General features: G+C 34.4%; 1 protein-coding gene across 1 annotated transcript in view; it reads right to left on the bottom strand.

Moving 5' to 3' along the window:
- LOC119836029 (neuromodulin) overlaps window positions 1-12063 on the bottom strand; it is an 89560-nt gene that overhangs the window by 18188 nt on the left and 59309 nt on the right. Inside the window, exon 3 of the mRNA XM_038361198.1 lies at window positions 10217-10411. Within this exon, the coding sequence (XP_038217126.1) occupies window positions 10217-10411 (195 nt within the window). The remainder of the gene's footprint in view (window positions 1-10216; window positions 10412-12063) is intronic.

Raw genomic sequence — 12063 nt, 5'->3', positions numbered from 1 at the left:
TCAAAAATGTTGCTTGTATAAAATCAAAGAGTAAAGAATAGTATTACAAAGTCGTGACACGGGATCTTGATAAAGAAACCCTGTAAGATATTACGCTATTCAGTATTATATGAAGCCATATGTAAGTTGTAGCGATAAGAATGTTCTAGTCAAAAAGTTTGATGTGCTGACAAAACATTTATTGTGCTACTAGATGTAGCCCGCGGCGTTACTCGCGTAAGAAGTACTAGCTGTGACCCGCGGTTGAAACCGCGTAAGTCCGTATCCCGTAGGAATATCGGTATAAAAAGTGCCTGTGTTATTTCAGTTGTCCAGCTATCTACGAAGCGAATAGTATTATTATTCACCAATAGATGTCAGGAAAAAAAAACACGAATAAAACACGAATATGACATTATTTCAGTTGTCCAGCTGTCTACGAAGCAAAATAGTATTACTATTCACCAATAGATGTCAGGGAAAAAAAAACACGAATAAAACACGAATATGACATTTTCTAAAAAAAATTCCTAGCTAGATCGATTTATCGCCCTCGAATACCCCTATATACTAAATTTCATGAAAATCGTTGGAGCCGATTCCGAGATCCCAATTATATATATATATATATATATACAAGAATTGCTCGTTTAAAGGTATAAGATATATGTCAATCCAGACAATAATTTATCTCTGTGCCCAATTTCATACAAAAGCAAAAGCAATCACATCGATAAGGTGCCTTCTCTTGAAAAAGTAACAAACATCCATACATCCATCCAGCCTGCCATACTAACAAACTTTCGCTTATACAACAGTAGTAAGACTAGCTGTAGCTTGCAGCTGATCAAAATACATTTAGTACCAACTTTCATCATTTAAAATTCGACACACTTCTTGCATTATAAAGAGTGACCTTTTACATTTTTAAAAACACACACACATGACCATGCGTTTAACACACACACATATACTCTTTGATTGTTAACACCAAACATAACATATCAGTGCTAAAGGGTTAAATAATAAAAATCTAAAAGTGGCGTGAGGCCCCACCATTAAGCAAGATGGATTGACCCCGCCCATTCCGCCCGCCCTATACTGTAGCCTTCACATTTTCATCGTGAAATTAGCAAGCACTATGATTATAGATCGCATTTAATTGAAAATCAATTTATAATGAGGTGGTGATTTATTTGCTTTCGGGATTTTTGTATAATGTCTGGTTTTGGAAATTTAAAACGTGATTCATTTTATAGTGATAAAAAATGTGGAATATTTTTATAAGTTAGGTATAAAATGTTGGCATGACGTAATGTAATTAAACGAAAATAATCCTACTAATATTATAAATGCGAAAGTTTGTTTTCATTATTACTACATAGTATAAAACAAAAACGCTTCCTCTGTCCCTATGTCCCTATGTCCGCTTAAATCTTTCAAGAGGAATTTTTATATGTATAACATCTATTAAACAACTCCAAATTTAACACGTCCGAAGCCGCGGGCTACAGCTAGTAGACTTATATGCATATATAAAGTTCCTAGAGAAGTGTCTAAGATGGTTTTAATTATCTACGTAATTATTAATGTACATATGTGTTTTTGCTATACCCTAAAGGAGGAACCCTGTATCTATATCACGAAGCGGGATCGTACTTGGCCGATTTTATTTTCATTACTCTAGAGATGTTACTTATTCGTTGAATGAACTTCGCGCGTTATGAGCACAATTCTTAAAATAAATATTTAAAAATGGAACATAAATCATCAGCATTATACCCGCGTCGGTAATTTTTACGTAAGATTTTGCAACATTCAAGTGTCGTTTCCAAAAGATTATGAAAGATATTAAGTATTCTTTAGAGTTTTTAAGGGAATCTCTTGAGTAATTCAGTTCCCCGTTTGTTGGTTCGTGTTTTATGAATATTTGAATTAGAATGAACGATGTTAAGGTACAATTTTATGTAATTATTTAGTAAATTTTATACAATTTTTTAAACAATTTTATCAAATGCCCGCGGCTTTTTAAGTGATTGCGTAATTTTAACGCAATTTCCTATCCTAACATACTAATTTAATAAATGCGAAAGTTTGTAAGGATGTATGTGTGTTTGTTGCTCTTTCACGCAAAAACTGCTGAACCGATTGCATTGAAATTTGGTACGTAGACAGCTGGACAACAGGAATAACATATAGGCAACTTTATCCCGATATTCCTACGGGATACGGACTAACGCGGGTTGAAAATATTTTTCATAGCAATGAACAGTAAAAGTATAAATATATTATTAAAGTTCAATTTAATAAACATCACACTTTTATAGTTATGTGGCATAAATAAACAATTTGTTACCTGTGATTGCAAAGTCAATATTTTCACGCATGCTGATATGTGTTTTAAATTATAACATTGTGAGCAAACCAATCAGTAAATTAATATACTGTAACGATGTACTAATAAGGTAGATTATATTTTAACTCTCAACGTTATTCATTTTAATAACGGAATATATTTTTCATTCTTTAACTTTCATCCTCTATTTTGTCCTGTTGGACTGGACTTTATTAAAATCCTGTCTTAGCGGATGGCCCATTATAGTGGCTTTATGCATGCTAAATTTCAGCCCGATCGGACCAGCAATGAAGGCTGTGCGTTGATAGATCAGACATTACTTGCCTTTTATATATCGAGATTGGGGCACGTGCCTGAATCTTAACGAATTTAAAATCTACAATTAATGGCGCTAAATGAATGGATCAATATTGAATCCGATTCAGTTGTGGTTGGTTATAATAACTAGTTTTGAATGTGATACCAAAGTACAGAGTCTATATGTGGGAGTCGAGCACGCTTCGGCACGAATTGGGCCAGCTCGCACCGGGGAAGTACCACACCCCCACAGAAAACCGGCGTGAAATAGTGGCATGCCACTGTGTTTCGTACGGTGAGTGGGGGAGCCGGAGGCCCGTTTCCCTTTCCTCACCCGTCCTAGTCCATTCCTTCTTTCCAGTCGTTAATCCTTTCCTTTTCCCTTACCCCATAAAAGCGGGCAGCGCATTCACAGAGGTACTACCTTTGCGAATGTTTATGGGCGGTGGTGATCGCTTACCAGCAGGCGAACCACCAGCTCAGCTGCTCGCTATGACATAAAAAAAAAAAAAAAAAGGGGTTAGTATGTCGCATTCAAAATTAACATTAACAGTATTCAGTGGTATTAGTTGTTGCACCATGGTAACTGGTTGATTTAAAAATTCATTAATGTACACAGGTATACCTGTGAAATGTATAATGCTTTAAAATCTCGTACATGTAAACATCTTATATTAATATAGATTTTCAATATCTTACATTAATAATTGAATGTTTATATCTTTCGTAACAATGCTAAGAATAATCAACAATCACCATATGAGCGACACAGAAATTGCATCTTAACCTTTTAAAAGAGCTTTTCTTAGAATATTTACCTTATGTCCCCACTTTTTATAGTCCTCGAGTATCCTTGAAATTTTTTTAAGTAAAATTACTTGACAAATACAAGTCCCCTCTTATAACGCACACCATCGAGAACTCCTTTAATCAAAGCAAAGACGGAACACGGTAATAAAAAATAATAAATCCCATAAAGCACTTCGACAAGCTCTCACGTTGTGAAACTGTGTGCAAAATAAATTTTTGATGCTCTGCCAAGAGGAAACTATGACGTATTCCCTTAGGCGGCAGTCGCTGACGGCCGATTTTTCATTTTAAATTCGTTTGCTCAAAAAGTCAAGGAATCTCGCTTTATGGCGACGCCGAGAGACTTGGAGCATTTTTAAAGAAATGTTCGCGAAAATTTATCGGAGTGGTGAATACTTCTCGCCTGCAAGATCGACAAACGATCTAATTGAATTCCGAGGACACGACACAAACCAAAAATATTCAAGCACAAATAAGGAAAAATCCTAAAAATATCACAAGAACGAAACTCCACACATGTGTGTTATATAATTTATAACATTTGACAGACGCATAAAAGATCCCGAACAGAAAAGGAACTGAGAAGAAGACCAAAAATATCCGGACAATACATTTAAACTGCCCTATGATCAAAGCACGCGCTCCTTTGTGTTTCAACGATCGTGAATACAATACTCCGTTCACTGGAGGGACGATTGTTAACAGTTTGAGAAGTTTATTTCGGGAAAGTATTTGAGCAGACCTTCAATAAGTGCAAAGATTTCACCAACTTTTGCGTCCCACTAACGTTATGAATTGGAGGGTTTATTTGGATGTTTGCGCTTTTGTTTTCCAAATATCTTTGCAGAATTTAAGAGCGTATTGGTTATTACTTTGAGACTTACTGGTAAGACAATTGATAAAACATAGGCTTCACCAAAAAATAATATATAAATAAGATAAAAACAAGCAGATGTTTTGCTTTTCCAAGGCAATGCTGGAAGGTCCATGGAGATGTTATTTGTTGATACGAGCAAGAAACCAAATTAGTAAATAGGTCTTCTGCATGTTTTCATTGATCAGATTAAAATAAAAATAAGACAAATGTATCTACGTCAGTGCTAATATATACTGAATCGCCTAATGATATTGCTATCGGAACAAAGGTCTGTAAATAGGGTGTGAATCAAGGTTAAATTTAAGGTCAAGGGGTAAGAGCAAATATATAAATTAACTTATTATTAAAGGGTTTACTTAAATTCAATTACATTTTAGATTTTAAATAGAACTTTAAATCAAGATTTATAACATGTTTTAAGAAAAAGCGTACTGAATTTTTTTTACGGAAGAATGTAATATACATAGTCTATATAAAGATTTTAGCATACCCAGTTCCCAAGTAACCAAAGCCGAAGTCTCAATATAGTAACTGCTTTCATCATCATCATCATCAGCCGTTATATGTTCCCAGTGCTGGGACACAGGCCTCCTATGAGGGTTCAGGCCATAATCCACCACGCTGGCCAAGTGCGGGTTGGCAGATGTCATATGTCGTCGAACTTTTGATTCTCGGGCATGCCGGTTTCCTCACGATGTTTTCCTTCACCGTTTTAAGTAACTGCTTTATTTTCAACAAATATTAAAACTCAGCCAACCTACTTCATTCGGTGCTAAATGTAAAATAAAAACTATTGCAATAAAAATATAAACCGGGTGAATGAATGAATGAATAGCAAATCCAATTCACTAATGAACGTCCTTTTTAAATTGTAGTGCTTCCGAATTCAGCGGTATAATACGGGTAGTTTCACAAATTTTCCTCACTACGTAACTCAATCTTTGTGACAATGGGGCATCGCGCTCGAATGAATTATTATGTGAGAATATAGAGGTACGTCTGAACATAGCTGGGTTGTAATTTAATGTGGCATTCGCTGTTTTATATTAACAATAAAGTATGGCTTCGCTTATACATTATACTATATAACTCTCTAGTAACTTAACTATCTCCAGATATAATAAACGTGCCCTAAAATCGCTCCGTTGTAACGTTAAATCGTACTCATCCTACTATCCTACTGATATTATAAATGCGGAGGTTTAGAAGAACTGGAATAACATATAGCCAACTTTTTATAGCCGATATTCCTACGGGAAACGGACTTGCGTGGGTGAAACCGCGAGGCGCAGCTAGTTTGTGATAATAAGCAAAATTTCAAACATTATCAAATTTGTCATAATAGTAAGATTTTGATGTATATTTCAATTTGAAAAATCTTTGTTACATTGAAAAACATCAAATTCACGCCATTAGTATGTCCTCAATTTCTTAGTTTTAGTATAGTATATTAGGTTATCTGTAGTGTCAGTTTGATTTTCTTATATTGTACAAGAAAATTCAAATTTAGCATCTAAAATCAATTCACTCTAATTGATCTACCATTAAATTTACAACCAATAATTATGTTTTCGTAAAATTTTGTATCAATACTTTGTACACCTAATACTTCCTTGTAGAGGCCATTAATTTAAACTTATTTGAGTCCCGCAAACAGGGTTTGTTAACTGTACTTAAACACAGCACAATTAACTTTAGTTGTTATTTGTTATGCAAACAGCTCTTTGTGAACTCGCCCTACCTGTATAACGTTAAATTTCAACAATTGCTCAGCGTAATCGGAGAATAACTAAAAAATATAACAATATAATAGCAATCTTATCTGATATTTCAATCCGGAGTATAACAAGCGATTTGTTATTTTAAATTGATACATTTAAATGTCAAATCGGCATATTTAAATTCATCGAAAAACAGTAGCTTGTGGAAGCAGCCTTAGACGTCCTTTGTAAATTTTAAATTACATTTTATTCAGTTGCGGGGTTTTCCACAAACAAACTAGGCCAAGCTGTTGTCAGGCAGATTTGAATTTTTTCACATTAACAATAAGAACGGTATTTCTGTGCGGCCCAGATAAGGCTGCTTACAGATGGATTTTAATATTTAAATGGGTAAAAATTTCCACTGAAATACATGCAGATTTATTGCGTAGCAATTTCTGTTTTTTTTTCCAATGAAGACAAAGAAAACGGTAAATTTGGTGGCAACAAAATACAAACAACAAAATGAAATCCTCTCGTATCCTCGTATCCAAATTATAAATTCTAAAGTTTGAGTATGTATGTATATTTGTTACTTTTTCACGCGAAAGCCACTGAACCGCTTTTGATGATGCGTAGTAGTTATGTATAAGGTCGCAGAATGATCACGACCCTCAGCAGTGAGGATTTCGACGTAAAGAAGAAGAAAAGGAGAAGTAGTTATGTAGCTTACGCATCAGAACACGTGAGCTATTGATTAAAATTTAGTTTTGGGGAATCCGCGTGACATATCTATATTCGGGGATCTCCCCGAATATCAAAACCTAATTTTTTAAAATCATTTAAAATCTTGTTCTAAAATATAACGGGAACATTTTAATAAAATAGTCGAAGTATGATTTAATATTTGAATTTCACGCGAAATTTGTTTCGACAACTTCGCTTCAAATCCTCACAGTTCAATTTCAATCAGATTAAGGGTTTAACAATACAATATTCAATTACATAGCATTCGAAATGGGTTAATTAGATTTGGTTTTCTATATTGTATTTTAATTAAATGGTTTTACAATTATTTAACAAAGAAATACACAGGCACATTTTATCCTTATCTCTATAGTACGATTAGAGCAAGAAACTTAATAGAGCTAGATCGAACAATGTGGGATTCCAGCACGCTTCGGCACGAATTGGGCCTTCTCGTACCGGGGAAGTACCAAATCCCCACAGAAAACCGGCGAGAAATAGTAGCACGCTACTGTGTTTCGTACGGAGAGTAGGGGACCCAGAGGGCGGATTTTCCTCACCCTACTTTGTCGATTCTATTTTACCTGTCGTCAATTCCTTAGCTCTTTTCCTTTCAAAGCGGTAACGTCTACGCTAACGCTACCTCTGCGAATGTTCATGGGCGGTGGTCGTCGGTAACCATGGCAACAATGGCACAAAAATACATAAGGGCGACCTTTTAAAAAAGGAAGAGCCAAAACAGATTAGTTATTTCCCAATCAAGCGGACTGCGGAAGACACAAATAAATAATACTCACGCAAGTTAGACATACCACGCACGCCAAACAACCGAAGAGCGGTCACGAATTCTGCTGAACCATACATAATTTAACGTCCAACAAAATAAGGTACATTTTAGTTTGACAGTGGCGCAGTATTAAAGATTAAGCAGCCCTGCATAGCTGCTAAATTATGCAGTATACGGGCCACGGTGAATAAAGATAATAATTTTGTTGTTAACGGGTGGTACCTATATTTCAATATAATTTGTAGGTCGTTTAAAAGCAAAGGTTATCCTTTACTATACGCCCATTGTAAGTAAGTCAATAAAATATATCATATTTTATTAATTCCTATATATTCTACTAAACTTCTAGAGCTACAAGAAGTTTAATAGTGTTAATGTTTGGGTGTCATTCAATCAAGATTTGGATAATTTTGTATTGCGTCGGATCTATCTTGTGGTCAATAAAAAAACCTAAGGCATTTTAAAAGGTTTATTTTAAAATTATCGTTTCGTGTCGTTTAAGTTATAGGAATTTTATTTAAGAATTCATTTAGAGTAGTTGAAAGCACACAAAACAATTGTAGGTTATTCTTATATTGTTATTCGTAATATATCTTTCAGATATCAAACCCATTCCATTAATGTCCTTCACATCGACCAAGTATATAAGTTAATGTCTTTGAAGCCAAATCTCTAGAGTCTAGATGATGTGAAGTTGGATTGGATATGAGATTAAATAAAGGCTATTTCACTGAGGGATAATTTAGAGTGCTGTTGGTTGGCTTGAAATAAATAATTTATTTATTTATTTCTCATCACAGATATATGTACAATATATTGTTAAATTTTATGCATATTGCAAACAGACTGGTGCCCGAGATATGTATAGAATACTTATGTTACGGGTCACCAAGGCCCTAGATTTAACAGCTACACTTATAAGATAAACAATGAAAATTATGGCTATTAGTGAAATTTATACTAATATTATGAAGCTGAAGAGTTTGTTTGTTTGTTTGAACGCGCTAATCTCAGGAACTACTTGAAAAATCGGTCCCATTTGAAAAATTTTTTCAGTGTTAGATATCCCATTTATTAAGGAAGGCTATATATGTACCACAGGCGAAACCGGGGCGGCGATAGTAATGAATAAATCACGTTTAAAATCCGTTATAGAGTCTCTAATTTCTAAATGTATAATACTCGCGTTAAATTAAACACAAGAAAGTAGTATTCATTCAAGTAATTTGTTTATAATACTGAATGTATATTGAAACTCTATAGTATATTAGTATGTATATTTATCAAGCTACACAATGTCACGAACGACTGCAACTACGATAGATTTGCAGTAGCAATCAAGCCCTTTTACATTGTTACTGTTAGAATGGACTTCGCGAAGAACAATGCAGTGTTTAGATAGCTGTGCTTGATAGACTGAACTTTAGATGTTTGAAAAAGCAATTTTACTTTCACAATACAAATTGTAAACTGTTCTCGCAACTGTTGTTGTTTTTATTGTGTTTCATAAGTTTCGGTCCATTCGTTCTTGTTTACGGAGGTTTTCAGTAAAACTCTATAATAATTGCAAATAAAATTGGTACTATTACAATATTTCATATTAAACTGGTCGCACTTGAATAAAATTTAATATAGAAATAGATTCAAATAAATAATAAATAATTAGATATATAAATAAAAAATAAATAATAATACATTATATAAAAAGGATTAATCACGAGGAGAGATTCAAAACCGCGTCTTTTTGCCAAACAGTAGCAACGCCTAGCCTCTCGGCCACCCGTGATCCCGCCACAGTAATCGAATTATACTCTTTCGGTTTTATGTGCCTAAGGGGCACCCCACGCCACCTATTGATATGATTAAGAACCATCACAACCAATACACTAAACATTATTTCAATAAATTAAAATTAATTTATAATATTATAGCATTGGAATCCTACTAATATTATAAATGTGAAAGTTTGTAAGGATGTGTGTGTGTTTGTTGCTCTTTCACGCAAAAACTACTAAACCGATTGCAATGAAATTTGAAACGTAGCAACTACAGTGGCCTTCGTACTCCAAGCATGTGAAACACAGTGGGTTAATCAATAAAGTATTCTCGATCCATTTCTGTTTTCTTTGCGTCCTCTAGTCCTACCGTGCCTTTTATATAATCGTGTTAGGCAATCAATATTATCGTGAAATACAGTTTAATATTCCAGTCAGAGGGAAAACGTTATCGCCGTAAAATATATGAAACGTCTACTGAAATGATAATAAGATGGATTCGGTAACAGGCCTAACTTGAGCCCTATTTCCTTAATTTTCCTGCTATAGGTTAGAATGGAGAGAAATTTCTTTTACGCATTCATTTTTACTAATATTATAAAGGTGTAACGTTTGTGAATTTGTGACGATGTAGGGGATAATCTCTGGATCTGCTCAGCCACTTTAAAAGTTCTTTTATTTATAGAAAGCCACGTTATCTTTGAGTACCATGCGTTATATTTTACTTAATCTTCATTCCGGGTCAAGCCGGGCAGAACAAGGACGAGCGACTAGTTAGAGACCAGGTCCTGATCGACGAAATAACCAAATCTCTTAAAACATAGCTATGGAACAGAGAGCCAACGGCGACACTATAAATTACAATCATCATCATCATATAAGTCTCACCTTTATCATCAGCTCGAAACTCCGCCTCCAGCTCGGCCTTGGTCGGCTCCTGCTGCTGGTTGTCCGCCGGTTTCTCAGCCGCTTTCATGTTAACGGATTTTCTTGTTTTGTGACCTCGGAAAACCGCCTGTATCTTGGTGGCGGCTTCTTCTTCGGAGGGACCACTCTTCTCAGCTGTCTCTTTTTGCTTTTCCTCTGTAATTGATAAATCTATTTAGTATGTACATGTTGGTTATATTATTAATAACACGTATTTACGACGTCATTCTTTCGTAGAATAACTATCTTCAAGAAAGACTAAACTGTCTTCAAATTGTAAGAATTTGAATACATTTATGGACAACACGAGAGGCACCAGAATTCAAATAAATTATATTATAAATGCGAAAGTTTGTAAAGATGAATGTTTGTGTGTGCGTTTGTTGCTCTTTCACACAAAAACTACTGAACCGATTGCAATGAAATTTGGTACGTAGACAGCTGAACAAGTGGAATAACATATAGGCAACTTTTTATCCCGTTATTCCTACGGGATACGGACTTACGCGGGTGAAACCGCGGGGCGCAGCTAGTAGTCATACAAAATGATAATAGTGTTAATTACAATTTTAACACGATAAATGTTTTAATGATTACATAGGCCAATTTTAAAGTTTGAAGCATTAGCTATACCGGTTATATTCATTAATCGTAAACCTGTCATAATTATTATGATTGCCTATTGTTTCAAAATAATGGTGTTAATTGAAATGAATGTTAATGACAATTGAAAGACAATAATTGTTCGGTTTGAGTAGAATCCTACTCCTACTAATATTATAAATGCGAAAGTTTGTAAGGATTTGTGTGTTTGTTGCTCTTTCACGCAAAAACTACTGAACCAATTGCAATGGACACTGGAATAACATATAGGCAACTTTTATCCCGAATTTCCGCGGGGCGCAGCTTGTTGTTAAATAAAATTTCATGAAGTTTTGAATTGAATTTTGAAATTTGAATAGAAATTTGAATTTGACCCTTTCATGAAGTATGAAGATGATTGCTATGTAGTTTCTTTTCAGCCAATATCCCATAATTTTAAGAGGCTATTAATTCATCTGCATTTTTCCACCGACTATAAAAAAGGAGGAATTACTTTATTCCAAATTCGCTTTTCGTCGTCTGTGTATAGTGTATGGTTGAATCTTTAAAATAACATAAAAGATTGACTGTTTTTTTTTAATAGAGGAAGGTTAGGGTATATGTAGAATAACGTCAATTAAACTTCTCCGAATTAAACGGGTGCGAAGCCGCGGGCAAAAGCTAGTATATCGTAAGCACAAAAAGCTTTTATTTGTATTTGTACCACGAACATTACTCCAGTAAGATTTGTAACAAGCAAGTTTGTTTTATTACTGTTTTTATAAAGATCGTGATGAACTTGCTTATTGCTTCCATCCACGCAATCCATGGATATGGTTTATCGGGTGCACTCGAAAATAGACAAACTTTCCTTTATATTGATAGGTAATTGATATCAAATTTGCTTGCTATTTATTGCTTGGTTAAAAGGTCATAGATACGTTGTAATACAAATGGATATTGTCTCTAGGACGATTTTCCAAATACTTAGTCTGGCCATAAATACTGTTACACTTAATTATAAAAAAATATTACATTTGAATTTCGAATCTGTCATTTTTATACGATTGTTCATTGTGTTTTCTCATTTTGGCGCCAATACATTGTAAAATATTTTGCGATATTAAAATGGTGTGATGTGTGGTGTGGTGGTGATAAAGAGAACCGAATCGCTGTGATAGCATTACACAAAGTAGGTATGGAGCCAAATGCAATTTTTAAAACTC

The sequence above is a fragment of the Zerene cesonia genome, chromosome 22, assembly GCF_012273895.1.
Source record: "Zerene cesonia ecotype Mississippi chromosome 22, Zerene_cesonia_1.1, whole genome shotgun sequence".
NCBI classification, from domain to species: domain Eukaryota; kingdom Metazoa; phylum Arthropoda; class Insecta; order Lepidoptera; family Pieridae; genus Zerene; species Zerene cesonia.
This window is presented reverse-complemented; position numbering and strand designations above follow the sequence as displayed.